Source organism: Danio rerio, chromosome 19 (genome assembly GCF_052040795.2).
Source record: "Danio rerio strain M-AB ecotype USA chromosome 19, GRCz13ab, whole genome shotgun sequence".
Taxonomy (NCBI): Eukaryota; Metazoa; Chordata; class Actinopteri; order Cypriniformes; family Danionidae; genus Danio; species Danio rerio.
In genome coordinates, this window is record NC_141039.2 from 4,704,367 (window position 1) to 4,727,500 (window position 23,134).

Genomic DNA, 23,134 nt, shown 5'->3' on the forward strand with positions numbered 1-23,134 from the left:
CATTTATTTGTTTGTTAGCTTGTTCATTCGTTTGTTCATTCATTAGTTAGTTACTTAGTTTGTTGGTTTGATTATTAGTTATTTTGTTTATTAATTATTTTTTTATATAGTTTGTTAGTTAGTTAGTTAGTTAGTTAGTTAGTTAGTTAGTTAGTTAGTTAGTTAGTTAGTTGGTTGGTTGGTTGGTTGGTTGGTTGGTTGGTTGGTTGGTTGGTTGGTTGGTTGGTTGGTTGGTTGGTTCATTTGTTCTTTAGTTACTAAGTTTGATTGATCTTTTTTTTCTCTTTAGTTTGTTTTTTTACTTTTTAAATATAATAAATACATTTATAATATATATTTAAAACTGATTAAAGGTTTTTTTTTTTTTTTTTAACATCCATAATGTGAAAAACACATACTATAGAAGTCAATGGTTACAGGTTTTCAACATTCTTTAAAATATCTTCTTTTGTGTTTGTGAAAAGAGTAAAAGAAACTTTACAAAAGTTAAACAAGAGTAAATGATAACAATTTATTTTGTCAAACTTTATTTTAAGGGACAATTCTTGCTATTAATAAACCATTAAATGACTTTAGTCTCAAACTCCTCGTTTCTTTCGTTTTAATAGTTATTAAGGTAGTAGTTGGGTCTAGGTATTAGGCAGAATTAGGATTATGCAGAATAAGATCATAAACAGCTAATATATTAATAAATGTCAGGTAATGAGGTAGTGTATTATATAATAATTTTATATGCAATCAATTAATTTATGCATGCATACATTTAACAGCATATCTTTTATAAAACGCATCACTCTGTCTTATCAATCCGGAAATCACACAATGTAGCCTAATTTTATAGAACCACCAAAATCATAGCCCAAAAAAATCATAAATATTTAATAGATCACCCATTGTGTTGTCTGTTTGAAGATTTGTGTTTCTTAATTTCATGTTTTTATGCGCCTGCAGACTGTTTTATGTTCCTGCGACCGGCACCGTTTACCTGATGAGAGTATCATTCGTCATCTTTATATCCCAGTTTCTAAAAATATCCTTGAATGTTTTCTTTTTGCCGGACTGAGTTTGTGTGTGCGTCTCTAAGCCGATGCGGCGGAGAGATCAAATAAATCCACCTGAGAGCCACTGCACACTCCATCGCCTTATTTATTACCGGCTTTTTCCACATCATCATATTTCACACTGTCACGTTATGGATTTTAATTTTATTTGGAGCACTAAACGGCGGACAAACAGATGCGCTGGGAGATAGAAAGGTGGAAGGGAGAAGGGAAGCGCTTGAGCGATGTTGGCTTCCTCCGAATGTGACGAATTATGGCTGTGTAATAATAGCATAAGTCATAGAAGATAGCGATCATCTTCTACCCTCTCTAGCTGTTTCTCAAGCCTGTGTGTTCACGTGCGCCGTATGTCTGATGTATATTGTTGTGTGTTTTGCAGATGGTATCAGTGTAACAGGTCTGCCTGTTTCCAGCCCGCTAAGGCAGGTCTTAAAGCCACGCGCTGAAAATAAACCAGCCACCACTGACGCCAGCAAGAGCGAGTACAATCACGTCAAGGTAAGAGCTAAGCAAACACCTACACACGCTAACATAGACACACATACATGTTTGTTTCACTATTTCAGTAAGGAGATTACATTGATTTCATTGGTTTTATATAAGATTAATGATACTTTTAAATGGCATACCCGTAGCCCTGAACACAACCCGAAGTATCATTATATACTAATAACATTTTTGGGCCGATTTTTAAGCACTTTTAATTAGCGAGGACCAAGAAAATGTCTTCACTAGTTGATCTTTTTGGTGTCTTACTGTATAAGTGAGGACATTTGGGCCCTATATAACAAGTTTAACTATACACAAGTATAACTAAACCTGTAAACACACATATATACGCAAACACAAACACACATAGATGTTTGTTTCACTATTTTAGTGAGGATATTACAAAGACTTCCATTGATTTTATATTAGGCTAATGATACTTTCAAACGGCATACCCGTAGCCCTGAACACAACCCGAACTATCATAAGATACTAATAACATGTTCTGGCTGATTTATAAGCACTTTTAATTAGCGAAGACCAGGAAAATGTCTTCACTAGTTGGTATTTTTGATATCTGACTGTATAAGTGAGGACATTTAGGCGCTATATAGCAAGTATAACTAAATAAAAAAAAGTATAGCTAAACCTGTAAACACACACACACATGCAAACACAGACACACATACATCTTTATTTGACTATTTTAGTGAGGATATTACATAGACATTGGTTTTATATCAGGTTAATACTTTCAAATGGCATACCCGTAGCCCTGAACACAACCCGAAGTATCATTAGATACTAATAACATGTTCTGGCCGATTTATAAGCACTTTTAATTAGTGTGAACCAGGAAAATTTCTTCACTAATGGGCCATTTTGATATCTCACTGTATAAGTGAGGACATTTTGGCCATATTTTGCAAGTAAAACTAAACGCAAGTATAACTGAACCTGTAAACACACAAACACATATATATTTGTTTCACTATTTCGGTGAGGATATTACATGGGCTTTCATTGATTTTTATGTCTAGTTAATAATATTTTTAATTTAAATATTTAAATTAAAGTTAGTTTAAATATTTTTTTAATTTTTAGTTTAGATGAGGACCAGGGAAACGACTTATTATATTATATTATTTTATATTATATTATATTATATTATATTATATTATATTATATTATATTATATTATATTATATTATACTATTTTATATTATATTATATTATATTATACTATTTTATATTAGTTTATATTATATTATATTATATTATATTAGATTATATTAGATTATATTATATTATACTATTTTATATTATATTATATTATATTATATTATATTATATTATATTATATTATATTATATATATTATAAAAAGCTCAGAAAGCACTTAAAAAATGACCATTGTTTTCTGGTTTACACTGAAACTACACAGGAACAAATAAAATCGTGTAGACACAATTTAATATCAACACAAAAGTATCTGTCTTTAGCTTTCCCTGTGACTTGAAATGTGATAAAAACTCATGCTACTGGCCTCGCTCCACCCCCACAGCTTTCAGCCCCACCCACACTCATTACCACTACCTAGCCAACTAATCACAGGTTACTCTCTGCATTGTTGCAATGTGTAATTGCATTTTTTGAGAGGTGCATATCAAGGTCCAGCAAAGGGTCCTAATGCATGCACTTGATGCAGAACTATAAACTCTACTGGTTTGTATGCCTGTGCATGGTGATAAACTTTTTGGGGGGCATCTGCTGATGGAAGTTTGTGTGTCTCTGTCCGTGGTGCTGAATATGTAAGGGTCATGGGATGATTTTGCTGAAGTGTGTGTCTCTGTCCGTGGTGCTGAATATGTGAGGGTCATGGGATGATTTTGCTGAAGTGTGTTTACCTGTCCATGGTGCTGAAGTGAGTGATACTTTTGCTGAAGTGTTTGTGTGTGTGTGTGTGTGTGTGTGTGTGTGTGTGCGCGCGCACGTTTGTGTCTCTGTCCATAGTGCTGAAGTTGTTTTGTCTGTCTCTGATTATCTTTTGCTGATGTTTGTGTCTCTTATGTCCATGTTTTCTGTGCGTGGTGCACATATTTGAAGCAACACATTTTATTTTCTTATCTCAATTCTATTTTGGCTTTGTTGTTTTTAAATTAAAACTTTTATTTGATCCAGCATTAACTGATTTAAATAAATAAATTGCTTAAGGTTTTTAGTTGAGTTGTATTGGCGTTTTTAATTAGCTTGAGTTTCAGGGGAAATTATCCAAAGAGCATTAGAAGATTTGTTTACTTGACAAGGAAACTGGCCAACATACATATGGTAATAAGTCTGTTTTTTGTTTTTTAGTATTATATGTTTTTGTTAGGAGGAATGATACTCATGCTTAAAATACAGAACAAGAGACTAAATAAACTTAATTCAATCAAACATTTTTGTTTCACCTATTAGTAAGCAATGTTCTTGCTCTAAGCATAAACCAGTTTCCAAATTAAAATGCTAATTTGAAAAGGCAAGACAGCTGTTTGTTGCTCAATTAAAATATATATTCTTATCATAAGCAAGGCAGCTATTCATTCATTCATTCATTCATTCATTCATTCATTCATTCATTCATTCATTCATTCATTTTTGGTATTTGCTTTATTTTTTTGGATTAGAGTATTTACATTATTATCACCATATTTCTTCATTTATTTATTTGTTTGCTTTGTTTGTTTTTTGTTAGTTTTTTTTTTTACTTTATTTCTTTCTTTCTTAGATATTTAGTTTTATTTTGTCAGATTTTATTTTATTTTCATTCATTCATTTTCTTTTGGGCCTATTTCCTTATGCAGTTGATGCCCTTCCAGCTGCAAGTCATAACTGGAATTTTTTTATTTTATTTTATTTTATTTTTTATTTTTATTATTTTTAATTATTTGTATTTTTTATTTATTAATTTTATATTGCTCGTTATAATCCGTCAGATTGCTAATTGTAAGGATCAACTACAATTCTGCCACTGAACCAAACTACAAATCCCAGAAGTTAGTGCCTTAATCCAGACACTGACACACTGCTGAAACTGATATTCATTCATTACCTGGACTATACAGTATATACAGCACACTTTCACACACACTTTGCTGAGTCTTGTTCACTGTTAGCATTACCAAGCATTTTTCTTGTCTTGCCTTTCTGTGTTCTTGTTTGTTTTGTTTTTTATGCTGTTTCCCCACTTGTCCCTACCATCTGTCTATTATTTTGATCACATTGTTTGGATTACCTTCACGCTCCAGTTTGTACCTGTCATGATCACTATCAATCTTACCATTCTGTCACCATATGTACTACAAATCCTGTCATGCACTACATACACACACCTGTTCTAGGTCTTCTTTGGTTACACACATACAGCTGGGAGCTGTTCAAGGACTGATTACACAGATTATATATATACATCACACACACATTGCTGAGTCGTTAGCTGTCAAGTGAACATTAGGCTGTGTTTTGTCTTGCCATGTCTTGCCGTATACCAATCTTTACTTTGTTTGTCCTTTTTTTTTTTTGTTCTTTACGTCCGGGTAGACCACTCGCCTGCTATTGACTAATCTTCTGGATTTGCCTGTATGTTACCGTTTGCCCCTAATTGTGATCACTGCCTGCCTGACCATTCTATGTGTAATAAATCCTGCATTTGGATCCACAACTCCGTTGTCAGCATTTCCTTCCATGACAAAAGACTCAGCCAAGTCTGTGTGTGTGCTGTATATATAGTCTGTGTTATCAGTCCTTGAGCAGCTCCCAGCTGTGGGTGTGTAATCAAAGGAGAACTGAATCAGGTGTGTGTGTGAAGTGCATAATGGGATTTGTAGTGCATTTAAATGGAAGTGTTGTCCAGCAGCCTGCAAGAGCAACACTGCGGGTAATCATAACAGTATTTTTGACCATTGCCTGCCTGACCACTCCTGATTATTAAACTGCACGGGGATCCTCGTCCTGGTTGTCCAGATTAATACTAATAAATGATTGCTTGCTATAATGTGGCCCTGAAAGTAATTTATTTGCAAATTGCCTGGCGCTTTGTATATCAGGGCTTGCGACCGCAGAATGAATCGCCAACTATTCCAGCATATGTTTTAGGCAGCGAATGCCCTTCCAGCTGCAACTCAGTACTGGGAAACCTAAATTAACTAATTAATCAATCAGTAAAAATAAAGTTAATGAGATGTTTGTTTGTTTTTTAAATGCACAACAAGAGAAAAAATAAGCTTCAAATAGTTATTTCCCTGGCATAAACTGATTTCCAAATTAGAATGGTAATTTGAAAAGGCAAGAAGTCTACAAATTGCACATGAATATAGCCAGCAATGTGCCGATCAAAACAACAAGAACAACAACAACCAAAAAAAAAAAAAAAAACTGCAATTTTTCAGCACATGAGTAGCACTGGGACCTCCAGCCTCAGGATGGGCCCCCAGCGACCCTCTGTCCTCCAGCCACAAAATCACTGAGACTGACAGTCCATCGGCCTCCATCCGTCCTGTCATCACTGCATAATTCAGTGGCGTTTCCGGCATAAAGAAGGAGTTTGGCGGGGCCAGAGAATACAGATGCATCCTGAACACAAACCAGACCAACAGGGAGACGCTTGAGAAGTAATGAGAGGAGAAACAGCGTTGAGTGACAGGATGAATGTTTGAATCATGACAAGCTGAAGGGAATCACTTCTGCTGCCTCACAGGAAGTGTCCTCACTCACTTGCCCTTTCATAACCCTATCTGCACTGTCCACTAGCAAACAGAGAAACGTGCTGCATCACAATACAATATTGTATATATATATAATTGAATACTATTTGTTCGAAATAACATTCTAAAAAAGAATTAGTGTGCATTTATATTGATTACGTTTTCTTGAGTTACCTGGATGATTTGCTATTTTGACCAGAAAATCATAACGTTTGACCAGAAGTTTGTTGCTGAATGAATTTATATATACTTTCGGTAAGCATTGCACCCAATACGTGAGTTCGTATGTTCGTTCGTTCGTTCGTCTTTGCGTTCATTTGTGCATGCATTTGTTTTTTCGTTCGTGCTTTTGTGCATTCGTTTGTGCATGCTTTCGTTCGTGCATTCATTTGTGCGTGCATTTGTTCGTTTGTTCTTGCGTTTGTGCTTTTGTGCATTCGTTTGTGCATTCAATCGTGCGTGCGTTTGTTTGTTCGTTTGTGATTTTGTTCGTTCGTACGCTCATGCGTGCATAAATTTGTGAATGCATTTGTTCGTTTGTGCGTTCGTGTGTGCGTGCGTTTGTACGTGCATGCATTTGTGGGTTTGTACGTTCATTTGTGCATTCGTTCGTTCATGCGTTTATTCTTGCGTGCATTCGTTTGTACGTTTGTTCGTGCTTTTGTGCGTTTGTTAATCCTTTCGTACGAGCGTGTGTTCGTTCGTTTGTGCATTCTATCGTGCGTGCATTTGTGTTCATTCGTGCTTTTGTGCGTTCATGCATTCATTCTTGCGTGCATTTGTTTGTTCCTTCGTGCGTTTGTTCGTTCGTTTGCTTGAACGAGAGAAAAATAAGGAAAAAACTGTGCCTTAGAAATGTAAAATACTTTACTCTGGATTTGTGCCGTTGCAAGTTATAGATGACAAATCCACTTGAGGGCGCTGTCTGCATTTTTTTTACAAATCAAAAATGCATTGCTTGAGGTAGGTTTTGTGGTTCGTTTTAGATACACACACCCTTTTTTACATGCTTGTTATTCAGACTAGCTAGCAAACCACTGACTTAAACCTTTCCCTAAACCCAACCAATAGTGCTTTCTAAAGCAAAAGTAAAAATCAATGCATTGCGACCACATAGTTTTACCTTAAATATGCATGGATTTGATCTTTTTTGTTGAAATGTCCTTCACCATGCTCGAACTGTGCAAAGTACAAAGTGAGCTACCAAGCAAAAGAGTTGTCCATATGAAGACGGTTAGGACAACTTATTTTTATACAGCTCATAGACACCGTTAAGTTGTTTTGAGATATCTGTTTGTTATTGTGCAAAAAACTGCATGAAAAAATTCTTTATTCAATTGAAATATCAATAAGCATCATACTGCCCTCTAGTGTTCATTTTACTTCGAAACTTCAGTCAAATGTTTGTTTTAGTACGTTTTTGCAGTTTCACAAAAAATGTAGGCTGAAGCACGTATTTCCAATGAGTCTGTGTGGCATGTTTTTATTATAGCCACACAGGGTGTTGCATCCACTAAAAGAGCTGTTGGATCCAATTCCAGAGGTGCCAGATCTGGGTTTGCTGTGTTCCAGCACAAACAGAAAAGTCTACAACCTTCCTCTTGGAAAGACTTGTTTGATTCACCTGCATAACTCAATAGTTTTATCCTCTCAGTTTTACTATCAAAACATGCATCGGTCTGCGGATAGATACAAAGACTGCTAAGCACTCTTGCCGAGGGCTGTTTCTTTAAGGACGAGCAGCAGGGATTCACTGGATTTATTAACTGTTGAACTGAAAGTCAGTAGCTCTGTTTGTATGCACATTTTGGGATATTGCATATAAAAGTTATTAATGGAGGCTCAGTGGTTAGCACTGCTACCTCACAGTAAGAAGGTCGCTGGTTCGAGTCCCGCCTGGGTCAGTTGGCATTTCTGTATTGAGTTTGCTTTAGGTGAATTGAATAAACTAAATCGGCTATAGTGTATGAGTGTGGGAATGTGAGAGTGTATGGGTGTTTCCCAGCACTGGGTTACTGCTGGAAGGGCATCCCCTGCTAAAACATATGTTGGATTAGTTGGCGGTTCATTCAGCTGTTGCGACCCCTGATAAACAAACCGAAGAAAAAATAAATGAATGAATGAAAATTCTTAATGGAAAGCCTGAGATCCACCTAACACAGGGGTAGGCAACCCAAAATGTTGAAAGAGCCATATTGGACAAAAAAAATATATGTCTGGAGCCGCAAAAAATGTAAAGCCTTATATAAGCCTTATAATGAAGGAAACACATGCTGTATGTATCTATAGTGGCTATATTAGCCTACTATAAAAATGACTAAGTTGGCTACAAATACATAACAAGCCTTCATGATTAAATAGCCACTGAAATCAGGTGGTTGGTGTTTATTTTGTTGTCATTTAAACACTTCAGCACAGCCTCTGGTCTTTCAGTGGTATAAATTTGATTATTTCTTCTTGCGGCCCATCAGAGTTCACATACAGTACCTGCATAAAAGCGCATTGAATATCGGTCACATCACAGGCAATTGAGTATGCTGGCACTGAATTAATGTCCTTGGTTTGCTGATCGGTGATGTTACCTGCCATTTTAATAGCCCTTTCCTTCACTGTCTTAACGGAGAGAGGTATATCTTTAATTTTTTTATTATCTTGGTTTTGTTTTTGAAGTCTGCAAATAGGTGTTCTAATATGTTGATGAATGACTCCTTCATGAAGTCACCATCTGTGAACGGTTTTCCATGCTTTATTTTCTCCCGGTTTGTTTACAACAGCCACCTGCCTGGCATCCCGCCCTGCTGATAGAAACCTGTGTCGCAGGTTATGACGCAAATCTTTGTTGACAGAAATGTTGAAATTAAATATTAATTCTACACACTTTTACAGCACTTGAAAATATTAAAAATGTTTGTCCTCCTATAGAAATCATATTAAAACAAAAATATATACTAACCTTCCCCATCTTTTTGAACATTTTTGAAAAAGCTCCAGGGAGCCACAAGGGCAGCGCTAAAGAGCCGCGAGTTGCTGACCCCTGACCTAACCGAAAGTTCAATTATAATAAAAACAGAAGTAATGGGTAAAAAAATCAGGATTGAAACATGTCTGAGACAGTCATATTTGACCAAAATTGTACAGTTTTCTTGCTGGGACTATTTATTTTTGGCTGTGGTATATTTCAGACTAATGGAATATTTTCCAGTAAGTAGAGTTTTTATGGAAGATTAAATGTACTGTAAAAAATACAGTGAAAAATAGTCAAATATGATGGAGTAAAACAAACGCTGGGATATGATATGATCTCATGACAGGTAATAAATAAAACAAAAATAATTAATGATTTCTTGTGCAGCCCGGTACCAATTAATCCGCAGCTCTGGCATTGAGGACCACTGCTCTAAAGCCTAGTCAGATACTTTTAACTCATTCTGTAAACTTATTACAATATATAAGTTACAACATTAGTTGCAATAGATTTGCACATATTAGTGCAGATTATTTTCATACCGATATCAAACTGTGCTTGACTCCACATGAACTGAAACTTTCTAGATGCACACTCGAATTTCTGGTGTTAAAAAGTGTTACTGTCGTTGTCCTGCATGCTTTCTTCTCTATATATTTTCCTTGTGTTTTGTGGTGGAGGTGTTGAAAACAGCCCTGTTTCCTCATCCAGACGGTTGAAGAAGCATTTTAATAATTCGTGAGACGCCGCCGGAGGGAGCAGGAATCGATAACGCTGTGTTTTGAGTTGAGTTCAGTAGATTAATGAGTGTGTTTTTCTGGCAGTCTGGAAGCCGAGCGTCACGTATGACCCCTGACGTTACAGCACAACACACTCGCCACAGATCCTGCGGGCACACACTCTTAAATGAAGCCGTTTGCTTTCTGCACGCTCCGCTGCGCTCCTGAGCAGTCGTCGTCTGTTCACACACACACAAACATAAGTGTAGTGTATTTTGTTATTTAGCCTGGTGATTAGTTTGTTTACTTGTTTTAAGCATGTAAAGGAAATGAAAAGCAGTCGTTTCCCATCAGCGGCTGATATCCGGAGCTGCTTTATTGAAGACGAGCTCAAACAGTCGAAGCAAATGATCTGCAGGGTTCGTGTAGTCTGACACCGCTGATCTGGCTATCCATCTTCACACACACACACACATACGCACACACACACACACACACACGCATACAGACACACACACACACACACACACACACACATACAGACATGATTTTTTGTTCTTGTCAATGGTTTGTTGTGGCGAGAGGTCTGTTCAGTCACTTCTGGTGAAATCAGCCTGTAATCCAAAGCTGTGGATGGACAATGTGTCTGTTCAGCATCATTGAAAAATCACTCTTTCTTTCTTTTTCTTTCTTTCTTTCTTTCTTTCTTTCTTTCTTTCTTTCTTTCTTTCTTTCTTTCTTTCTTTCTTTCTTTCTTTCTTTCTTTCTTTCTTTCCTTCTTTCTTTCTTTCTTTCCTTCTTTCTTTCTTTCCTTCTTTCTCTTTCTTTCCTTCTTTCTCTTTCTTTCTTTCTTTCTTTCTTTCTTTCTTTCTTTCCTTCTTTCTTTCTTTCCTTCTTTCTCTTTCTTTCCTTCTTTCTCTTTCTTTCTTTCTTTCTTTCTTTCTTTCTTTCTTTCTTTCTTTCTTTCTTTCTTTCTTTCTTTCTTTCTTTCTTTCTTTCTTTCTTTCTTTCTTTCTTTCTTTCTTTCTTTCTTTCTTTCTTTCTTTCTTTCTTTCTTTCTCTCCTTCTTTCCTTTCTTTCTCTTTCTTTCTTTCTTTCTTTCTTTTTTCTTTCTTTCTTTTTTTCTTTCTTTTCCTTCTCCTTTTTTCTTTCCTTCACGTTAATTTCCTTTCCTTTGCTTTAATTTTCTGCTTTCCTTTTCTTTATTTCTTCCTTTCCTTTTGTTCCATGGTTTCCTTTCTTCCTTACTTCTTTCCTTCTCTTCTTCCTTCCTTCTCATTTCTTTATTCTTTTCTTCCTTCATTTTTCGTCTGGTCTTGTTTGCTTTTTCTTTTTCTTTTCTTTATTTTCTTTCTATGCTTAGTTTTATTAGTTCCTTCCTTCCTTGCTCCCATCTTTCCTTCCTTCTCCTTTTCTTTTTTCTTCCTTTCCTTTCTGTTTGCTTTATTAGTTTCTTCCTCCCCTTTTTCATTTCTTCCTTCCTTTATCTTTTTTCCTTTTTTTTTTACCTTTTTTTTGTTTGTTTTTACTTAATTCCGTCCTTTCTTTCCATGTTCTGCTTTCTTAGTTCATTTCTTCCTTTTTTCCCTTTTCCCTTCTTACTTTCTCCTTTCAATTTTCCTTCCTTCCTTCATTCCTTCCTTCCTTCCTTCCTTCCTCCCTCCCTTCAGGCTGATGTGTCTTTAAATTAAAGCTCTGAAGACCAAACACATTAGTGATGTGAAGAGATATTTTCACCACACATTCCACATGTGAGTCATGCGTCACCTGAAGCCTTTCCGATAGTTTGTTTGTCTGTGAGTGTGTGTGTGTGTGTGTGTGTGTGTGTGTGTGTGTTTATGACAGTAGGTTTCTTCCTTCCTTCCTCCCTTCCTTCTTCTCCTTTTTTGTTTGCTTTTCTTTCTTCCTTTCCTTTCCATGTTTTCCTTCTTTCTTTCTTATCCTTTTTGTTTGCTTTTTCCTCATTCATTACATCTTTCCTTTTCTTTATTTACATGTTTTGCTTCTTTCTTTCTTTCTTTCTTTCTTTCTTTCTTTCTTTCTTTCTTTCTTTCTTTCTTTCTTTCTTTCTTTCTTTCTTTCTTTACTTAATTCCTTCCTTCCTTTCTTCCTTCTCTTTTTCTTGTTAGCCTTTTTATTCCTTCCTCTCTTTCCCTAATTTCCATGGTTTGCTTTCTTCTTTCCTTTTCTTTCCTTCCTTTTTTCCTTCCTTCCATTTTTCTTTCCTTCATTCCTTCCTTCTTTCCTTTCTTTTTTTCTTCTCATTTTCTTGTTACCTTTTTTATTTCTTCATTTCCTTTATTTCCATGTTTTGTTCTTTTTTCCTTCTTCCTTTCCTTCCTTCCTTCCTTTCTTCCTTCCTTCCATTCTTCCTTCCATTCTTCCTTCCTTCCTACCTTTCTTCTTTTCTTGTTATCTTTTCTTCATTCCTTCCTTTTCTTTCTTTCTGTTTTCCTTCCTTCCTTCCTTCCTTGCCATGGAGTAGTTCCTCTAGTAATAGTTCTTCATGCTCTTTTGTGCTCTACTAATATCACTTCTCACTGAATTGTAAAGCTCTGTTATTTTTTGTTCCACAACAGAAAGGGTTTTGATTTGTAATGGTATCAGAGTGCAAATAACATACACACACACACACACACACACACACACACACACACACACACACACACACACACACACACACACAAGGATGCACTGTGCTTCAACCCTCTATCAATAGCGCAGTAATAATCCATTTGTTGTGTGTGTGTGTGTGTGTGTGTGTGTGTGTGTGTGTGTTTCCCTGCGGTTGGCTGCTAAAAGTGCTTACACAGTAGTCAGAGCTACAGAATAACTGCCATACATCATCTCACAGATGAGCTGCCAGGCACACACACACACACACACACACACACACACACACACACACACACACACACACACACACACACACACACACACACACACACACACACACACAGCTGCTGATATGGATCTTCCATCTTTCTGGGTTTGTTCCTCTCGCTGTGTCTCCTCTCTCCACATGACTGGACTCTTCAGAGCGTTTATCTGTGTGCTGATGCCCCAGCTGCTCCTCTCAGTCCAACACACTCTCAGGGTCCATCACACTGAACTCAACCCAGTGCACGAGCTCATTCCCGAAGACAACCTAAAGCATTTGACTTCCTTCTTTACGAGGCTTGTGTTAGTAGTAGGTCTGAAGGATACTGAAAAAAAGATACTGCAATATTGGGGTCAAAACGTTTAGTCTAAAATGGCTTTGATAGACAGACATTGTTGACTGAAAACGTTTTTAGTTAGTGGCTTTGTCTCTGCTGGTGATATGTGAACAGTTATCTGTTAACTATCCTGACAAAAGTCTGTTGATTATTCAAGTTTTCGGAACAACAAGTAATAACTTGGCTTCTAGTTAATCATTTGGCATCAGAAGTGGCTTATATAAAAGGCAAAAGCCTCCAGATTACTCTTATTTTACCAAAATAAAACATGATCATGCCTTGATTTTTAATTATTTAATTAGGACAGTAAGGACTGACTTTGCTTAGACAAAAGTATTGTCACTTAACAGAAATAATGAACAGTATAGAATATAAAGTCATGCGGCAGAGGAGAAAGAATGGCTATTGTGTCTGACTCCCATGAGCTCCCATGGAGGACTGCATCCATACATCTCTGCAATGACTCAAATCACTTATTAGTAAAGTCATCTGGAATGCCAAAGAAAGCGTTCTTGCAGGACTCCCAGAGTTTATCAAGATTCTTTGGATTCATCTTCAATGCCCTCTCCATCATCTTACCCCAGACATGCTCAATAATGTTCATGTCTGGTGACTAGGCTGGCCAATCCTGGAGCAGCTTGTCCTTCTTTGTTTTCAGGAGCTTTGATGCGAAGGCTGAAGCATGAGAAGGAGCGCTATCTTGCTGAAGAGTTTGCCCTCTCCTGTGGTTTGTAATGTAATGGGCAGCACAAATGTCTTGATAGGCTGTTGATGTTGTTTTCCACATGTATCGCACGCCCCCATACTCAACCATGACTTTTCCTTCACCAAACTTGACTGGTTTCTGTGAGAATCTTGGGTCCATGCTGGTTCCAGTAGGTCTTCAGTTGTATTTGTGATGATTGGGATGCAGTTCAACAGATGATTCATCAGAAAAATCTACCTTCTGCCACTTTTCCAAATCAACAAGACTTTAAACTTATTAAACATGATTTAGGTAACTATTAAACTGCTAAACATTTAAACTAATAAGAGACAAAAAAGAAACTTAAATTGTGTGACCAATTTTAAATATTTATTATAATTAAATATTAATTATTATTTTTATTATTAAATAAACACACACATATATATCTGTATGTGTGAACTGTTTAATTTTTTGGGTGGTGAGGGGGTCTTGCCTTCCTTCTTTTTTTTTGTCCTCAGCTGATCACATGCCTGCCTGATTAATAGAGGGACTAAGCTAAAAAGCAAACGAATGAATGATATTTAGCACAACACTCTTGCTCAATTTGCATACAAGTAAAGAGTTTTCTAAAATTACTGCTTAGCAGAAAACAAACCATTTCATTCTGTCAGAAAGAAGATGGAAATGCTCAGGAAAAAAAACACTATATAACTTCTTTTAGTTTGTAAACCTGACCAGCGCTTCAAAGTGAATCTCAAGAGGACAAAAATAACAAATTGCTAAAAACATGCGCTGACATTTCTGTTTCAGCCAATCAGCAGACGGAAGGCTGTTTTATACAGACGTTAAACCAAAACTAATAGCGACAGGTCTTAAAATAAAGAGCGAAACTCCACCGAGACTCTGAGCGCACCATCTGCGTCGCCATGGAAACACTAGCAACACTGCACTGTCTGTGTGTGTGTGTGTGCGTGCGTGTGTTTAACATGTATATGCTTTATTTTGGACCTGCATGCATGTGTGTGTGTGTGTGTTAGAAAGTGCACAAACAGTTGTGTATGTGTGTATGTTTGTTCCAACTTTAAGTGCCTACAGTGGCACAAAGCGTGCAATGGTATCTTAGCAACTGGCGAGTGTGGCATTTTCATGGGTTTATACAGGGTGGCATCAGCAGGAACGACACACTCGCGCACTGTTACCTAGCTTTCGGAATGAAGACATGTTGAAGACATCTAAATACTTATAATTACCAGACTAACCGAAACCTGCAGTGTCTTCTCTGTCATTTGAGTTGGTAGTGGTTAGGTCTCATGTTTACAGTGTGTCTTATTAATGTATTGTGTGTGTTTGTGAGAGTGGATGCGTTTGTGCATGTGTTCCGAGTGTCTGTGTGAGATTGTTTGTGTGTGTGGGGGCACCAGTGTTTTCTGAAGTCTCTCGTATCACTGCAAAGTCGATCATAAGTTGGAGAAATATGCAAAGAGAGCAGTGCAAGTCAAATGTTTCATGTTTCTCAATGTTTTTCATACTTAAAGTTATGAAACTTTTTTTAAATGTATTTTTATCTTTCAAGTCATATTTAAAACGATATATATATGTAAATAATGAGACCAAAAATGGAGTTTTAGAGATACCCAGAATAAACCGTATTATATAACCACCTACAATACATCAGAGTCAGTGGCAAATTCCAGAAAAAGTGTCCGAGGTAAAATTGCTGTGGTAATTTCATAATTCCAAAATGACTGCTGACAGACTAGATTTCCCACCTCAAACCACTGAAACACATTTATAAACAGACAATATTAAAGCGAGTTTGGTCCTAAACCACGACAATCGCTCTAGGAAATGCTGAAATTAATTGTGAACTGGTTTTATTGTTATTATTTCTAAATAATATGAGAATATACAATACATATTTCTAAATAAATATTAATAAATAATATAAAATAAATAATATTTTGGATAAACTGTGTTCTAAAGTGTTCAAACGAAATGCAAATGCAGGACAACTTCTGACAAACTGGATTTTTACATCTGAAACCACTGAAACATTTATAAACAGACAATAGTAGTGTCTTTTTAGTGTATTACAGTATTAATAATAATAATAATAATATTAATAAAATATAATAAATAATTAACTTAATAAATACATAAATAACTTAATAAATAAACAACTTAACTAATTAATTAATTAATTGGTGTTGCAGTGGTGCAGTAGCTAGTGCTGTTGCCTCACAGCAAGAAGGTCACTGGTTTAATCCTCGGCTGCGTCTGTTGTTCTCCCTGCATTCCCGTGGGTTTCCTCCGGGTGCTCCGGTTTTTCCCAGAGTCCAAACACTTGTGGTACAGGTGAATTGGGTAGGCTAAATTGTCCGTAGTGTATGAGTGTAAGTGAGTGTGTATTGATGTTTCCTAGAGATTGGTTGTGCCTGGAAAGGCATCCGCTGTGTAATAAACACGCTGAATATGTTGGGGGTTCATTCCGCTGTGGTGACCCTGGATTAATAAAGGGACTGAATAAATGAATAAGTAAATAATAACAATGAATGAATGAATAAACAAATAAACAAATAAATAAATAAACAAATAAATAAATAAACAAAGAAACAAATAAATAAATAAATAAATAAATAAATAAATAAATAAATAAATAAATATTTTATTTATTTATTAATAAATAAATATAAATAATATATTTTTAAATGGATAATTGTGACAGAAGACTGGAGTAATGATGCTGAAAATTCAACTTTAACCTTTTATTAATATATTTAAATAGAAAACAGAATTTCTTGGTAAAAAATCATAAATTTTAATAATGTTTCAATAAATAATATAAAAGAAAAATGTTGTATAAATATTATTAATTTATAAAAAAAAATCCGGCTTAGTCCTTTTATTAATCAGGGGTCGCCACAGCGGAATGAACTAGAAACTAATCCAGCATATGTTTTACACAGTGGGGGCCCTTCCAGCTGCAACCCAACACTGGGAAACATCCTTCAGACTCATACACTACAGCCAATTTAGCTTGCCCAATTCCATTATAGTGCATGTGTGAGAGAAACCGGAGCACCCGGAGGAAACCCACGCCAACACGGGACAACATGCAAACTCCACTGAAATGCCAACCAACGACCCTGCGACATTCTTACTGTGAGGCGATCAGGCTACCCACTGCGCCACCATGACACCTTGTATAAATTATAATAAAAAATAAATTAGTAAATAAAATAAAACACATAAATAATAAATAATATTTTTTGATAAATTCTATTTTTTATATTTCTGGTCAGCTTAAGATATGTAAATACTTTGTAAATATATATAATTTTTTTTTATTGGTAATATTAGTGCATTTCTAGATGATTTCAATTTTGTTTTCTAATTCTATAATAGACATTTTTAAATTATGTTTTAGCTTTGTTAAATCCTGTACACATCACATGAGCTTCGGTCACTGGCCGTGAGTGTGTGTGTCTGTGTCAGGGTTGCCTGATGCTCTAGAGACCTGCTTTTGCAGCTGAAAGGTCACTAGAGGCCAGTGCAGATAAACACATCTGATAAGCTGCTGTTATCAGCATATAACTACACACATGCACATCTCTTATCTCAAATAGACAGAGTGAAAAAACACTGAAACAAGTTTTAAAAAAACACATTCTTTGTGTGCTATTATTATATTCTGTCTCTTCCTCCAGAGCTGAAGGGTAACTGGTGTTTTACACTGACAGTGAGAAAGATGTGACAGACAGAGACTGACAGATCTTGCAGAACAGCACTAGATGCTTTACTATTAAGACACTTTTTTTCAGTACTTATAATTTACTGTTGATGACCTTGTTTTGTTTTCGTTTCTCTTTCATTTAGTTTTGTTTTTAAGTATGTTTATTTTATTTTAATTGGTTATGTTTTTAATTAAAGTTTTATTTATGTTAGTTTTGTTTAGTTTTTAATATATATTTTATTTTATTTCATTAAAAAAATCTTCTGTTTTTAAAGTTTTATTTAATTATTTATTTTTAAATAACATTTTTGCCTTTTTTAGTTTTCAATTGATTTCATTCATTCATTTTCCTTTGGCTTAGTCCCTTTATTAATCAGGGGTCGTCACGGCGTAATGAACCGCCAACTATTCCAGCATATGTTTTATACAGCAGAAGCCCTCCAGCTGTAATCCAGTACTGGGAAATAATTACATTTTTATTTTATTTTATTTTATTTTATTTTTGTTACATTTTGTTTAATTTTTTTAATATTTCAAATTTTTTTGTTTTGTTTTATTTATTTTATTTTTTTTTGTTTTTCTTTTGTTTTACATTTTGTTTTTGCAATTTTTGCTTTATTTCATGTAAAAATGTTTTGTTCAGGTTTTAAAGTTTAATTTTGTTTTGTTTTTAATACCATTTTTTGGTTTTAATCATTTTCTTTTCTTTTCATTTGTTTAGTTTTTATAATTTTAAAATTTATAAAATTTTTATTTTATTTTTAATTTGTTTTGTTTTATTTGTAATTGGATTTTTATTTTGTTTTGTTTAGTTTTAAACAAAAATATATAAATATATTCTTATTCTTCTTATTATTTATTTGTTTATATATTTAATTTTATGTAATTTTATTGTGAAGAACCAATGTTTGTGCATTTATATGATTGGCATATAAGTTAACATTTTACAACATTTAGAATTTGTATAAAAATTTTCGAGCAGATTTGTTTACATTTCATTTGACTCAAAGGCCATATGAGTAGTTTTTACAATGTTTATCATTTTAAAATGTAGATTCAGTGACATCACAAACACTTAAAATAGCTTTGACTAGTCCTCTAGCCCCTTGTCTGCCCTCTGATACAGTCCGTTAACTCCTTAACTCCCTGTTTTATCTCAATTTAGTTCTGTTTCAATTCAGTGATGCTTTTATTAGCTTGGCTATTGGAGCATTACAGTATTGCTAAAGCCTTAAGGACTCTCTCTCTCTCTCTCTCTCTCTCTCTCTCTCCCTCTCTCTCTCTCTTTCTCTCTCTCTCTCTTTCTCTCTATGGTATTGGTGTGTGGATGTAAATGAAAATGTCAGAGATCTTTATGAAGTGTATTGGATTTCACATCTTCCTCTTGTAAGCCATAAAACTCTGGGCTCTTAATAAGCGTTAGGACATGACTGAGGGTTAAATGAAGGCCCGCGTCTCAATGTTTTTGTCCTGGGTAATATTCCAGCGGTACAGCAGTGATATTACCGCCGTTTAAAGGCGCCCGACAGTCGGAGATGATTCCCACCTTCACCTTCAACATTCATCTGCTTCATTCAGACACTCTGCACAACCAGCTGTCTGACTGAGACTTATTGCATTCATTCACATGTACTGTATGCTATTTTTGGTTTATTCATTTGTTGATTTCTCTTCCTTTGTGAAGTTTATTATTGTATAAGTTTATTATTATTATTGCATGCTTTTATTCTTTCATTCATTTGTATATTCAATCCTGTTGTTTTTGTTAGTTAATTACTTAGTTCATGAATTCTCTCATTTGTTTGTTCGCTTGTTGACTCGTTCATTTATGCATTCATTCAGTCAGTCAATTGTCATTCATTCATTCATTCATTCATTCATTCATTCATTCATTCAGTCAGTCAGTCAGTCAGTCAGTCAGTCAATTGTTTTTCATTCATTCAGTAGATCATTCATTCATTCATTCATTCATTCATTCATTCATTTACTCACTCATTCATTCGATTGTTTATTCATCCGTTCATGCATTGAGTCTGTCGATTGTTATTCATTCATTCATTCATTCATTCATTCATTCTTTCAGTAAATATTTCATTTATTCTGCCATTCGATTTTTAATTCATTATTTCAGTTTGCTCATTTATTCAGTTGATGGTTCATTAATTCATTCATTAGTTCAGTCTATTGTTTCTTCAATTCATTCATTCTTGCATGCATTTAATCAGTCAATGTTTTTGGCATGCATTTATTATTTGATTGTTTTCTGTTCATTCCTTTCTTCCTTCATTCATTCATTCATTCATTCATTCATTCATTCATTCATTCATTCATTCATTCATTCATTCATTCATTCAGTCAGTCAGTCAGTCAGTTGCCTATTCATTCAGTCATTCAATTGTTTGTCTATTTATTCTGTCAATTGTCCATTATTCATTAATTCATTCATTCACTCATCAAATTATTTATTCATACAGTCAATTAGTCATCTATTCATTCCTTATTCATTCAGTCATTCAGTCAGTCAGTTGTCCATTCATTCAGTCATTCGTTTGATTATTTGTTCGTTCATGTATTAATTTCATTGTTTATTTGTTTGGTTAGTTCTTTCAGCTCATTCATTCATTCATTCATTCATTCATTCATTCATTCATTCATTCATTCATTCATTCATTCATTCATTCATTCATTCATTCAGTTGACTGTTCATTTATTCATTCATTTATTCATTCATTGTTCATTCATTCATTCATTCTATTGTCAGTCAACTGTCCATTCATGCAGTCATTCTGTTGATTGTTCGTTCGTTCATTCATTTATTAACTTCCTTGTTTGTTCATCAGGTCTTTAATACTTTAAATCTCGAATCAGTTCCATTTCTACATTAATCATTGTCTGTGTTTTTCCTTTTCATTAGTTGCAATTGTTTCGTTCATTTGTTCTTTCAAATCACACGCATCAGCTTGAATCATTTTTATTCATCCCTTTTGTGTTTTCTTCATTCTTTTTCTATTTGCTTGCTCATTTGATCATAGTTCTTTCAGTAACCATCATGGTCTTAGCCCATTCATCCGTCTGTGTGTTTGTTCATTCAGCAGTTCATATCCTTCATTCATGTACTATGATCTATGATTTTTAATTAATTAATTAATTAATTAATTCATTAATTCATTCATTCATTAATTCATTAATTAATTAATTAATTCATTCATTCATTCATTCATTCATTCATTCATTCATTCATACATTCATTCATTCATTCATTCATTCATTCATTCATTCATTCATTCGCTTAGTCGCTCATTCATTCAGTTGATGGTTCATTCGTTTATTCATTAATTAATTTAATCTATTGTTCTTTCATTCATTCATGCATTCAATCAGTCAATCTTTTTTAATTCATTCATTTCATTGTTTGTCCATTCATTTATTTATTAAGTTAATCATTCCTTCATTCATTCTGTTGATTATTCATTCATTCATTCATTCATTCATTCGATTTTATTCTGGCAATTGTTCAAGAATGAATGTTCATTCATTCATTCATTCATTCATTCATTCATTCTTTCATTCTTTCATTCATTCAAGCCAGTCAGTTAGTCAGTCAGTCAATTTTCCAATCATTCAGTCATTTGACTGATTGTTTGGCCATTCATTTATTAATGTCATTGTTTACTTGTTTGTTAATTTTTTTTCCATTCATTCATCCATACATTCATTCATTCATTCATTCATTCAATTATTCATTCATTCATTCATCCATCCATCCATCCATCCATCCATCCATCCATCCATCCATCAGTTCATTCATTCATTCATTCATTCAGTTGATTCATTAATTTCTTGTTTGATCTATTTGTTTTGCTTATCGACTTATTTTATTTTTAGTTGTCCAATCCATTATCTTATGAACTGGTTATGTCTTATTTATGGTATGTTCATTCTTTCACTCTTTCATCAGTTGATTCAGTGTCAGTATAGATGCTCTTGAGTGATCCGAGTGACCGCAGGCTGTTAAATTCACAGTGTGTCAGCACATCTCTTTCTTTCGCTCTCTTTCTCTCTCTCTCTCTCTCTCTCTCTCTCTCTCTCTCACTCTTTGGTTAGTGCTATTTTTAGCTCTCCCTGTGATTGAAATAGCTTCTCTCTTGAGCTAGAACACAGAGAGAAACACAGCGATTGAGCGGGTGAATGTGGATCACTCCAGCGGGCCCTGCAGGAAAACCCTACAAACCCAAAATAAAGCACACTCTTGTCTTTTCCTCTTCTCTGGAAAGCATTACACACTCTTTTCTGTGTTCTTGCCAAAGTCAGAGGTCAGAATAATGAGGCCAGTGAGATTCGTCTTCCCTTTGGATCTCTCTTTTTTCTGTCTTGTCTCCTGTTTCTGTCTTTTCTGTGATTTGTATTATCTTCTCACCATCTGAAACCCAGAAGAAATTTAAGAAAATAATTTAATTTAAGAAAACCTCTCCTAAGAAATATCTGCTGCTTGAATATTTTGTTTTAGCCCTGGAATTGTATTATTTGGTGATTTAAAATAATCTGTGATCAACCAGCTATATAAAAATATACCTTTTTTTTTTTACGGACAAATGGCAAGCTCTTGTCTTTATGCAAATTTTGGCAGTCTGTGTTCAGGATAGCATTTGTCAGCCAAGAAATTTAGTTTTGAATTTGACAGTCTAGAACTGTTTGAACTGTATTTGTTGCTGTATTAATAGTTAATAGTTAGGCCTATTTTATTTATTTTTTTGCTTTGCTTTGTTTCATTTTGTGTTGTTTTGGCTTATTTTTTGTTTTTGTTTGTTTTGTCTTTCATTTCATGTTTTGTTTTATTTTCTTTTTTGTATTTATGCTTCGTTTTGTGTTAATTTTCTGTTGTTTTGGTTTGTCTTTGATTTGTTGTTTTTTGTTGAAAAATTTTCAATGAGTTTTTTATTTTCCTTTTCTTTTCTTTTTGCTTTGATTTGCTTTTGCTTTATTTAGTTTTGTTTTGTGTTTCGTTTTGTGTTGTATTGCTTTTGGTTTGTTTTGTATTTTTTATTTTGTTTCATTTGTTTTGTTTTGTTTTGTTTTGTTTTTCATTTCATTTCATGTTTTTTTTAGTTTTTCTCGTTTTTTTAATTTCCATATTGCTCTGCTTTGTTTCGTTTCATGTTTTCATGTTTTGTTTAGTTTTAGTTTTGTTTTTCATTTCTTTTTTGATTTTCATTTTGTTTTGCTTTGTTTCGCTTCATGTTTCTTTCATTTTGTTTTCATTTCATGTTTTGTTTTGTTAGGTTTTTTTTATTTTAATTTTTATTTTGCTTTGCTTTGCTTTGTTTCATTTGTTTTGTTTTGTTTTTCGTTTCATTTATTTTCATTTCATGTTTTGTTTAGTTTAGTTCTTTTGCTTTGTTTGTCATTTCTTTTTTTGTTTTTTTGTTTTCATTTTCATTTTGCTTTGTATAGTTACATGTTTAATTTGCTTTGTCTTGTTTTATTTCATGTTTTGTTGTTTTTCGTTTTGTTTCATGTTTT

The 23,134-nt window shown here is 34.3% G+C and overlaps 1 protein-coding gene across 4 annotated transcripts in view; it reads left to right on the plus strand.

Moving 5' to 3' along the window:
- The window catches only part of trappc9 (trafficking protein particle complex subunit 9), a 303,088-nt gene that overhangs the window by 146,810 nt on the left and 133,144 nt on the right, over window positions 1-23,134 (plus strand). For all 4 annotated transcript variants that reach the window (XM_088651464.1, XM_088651465.1, XM_087295234.2 and 1 more), the window contains one exon: window positions 1,441-1,559. In XM_088651464.1, coding sequence (XP_088507590.1) covers window positions 1,441-1,559 — 119 coding nt within the window. The remainder of the gene's footprint in view (window positions 1-1,440; window positions 1,560-23,134) is intronic.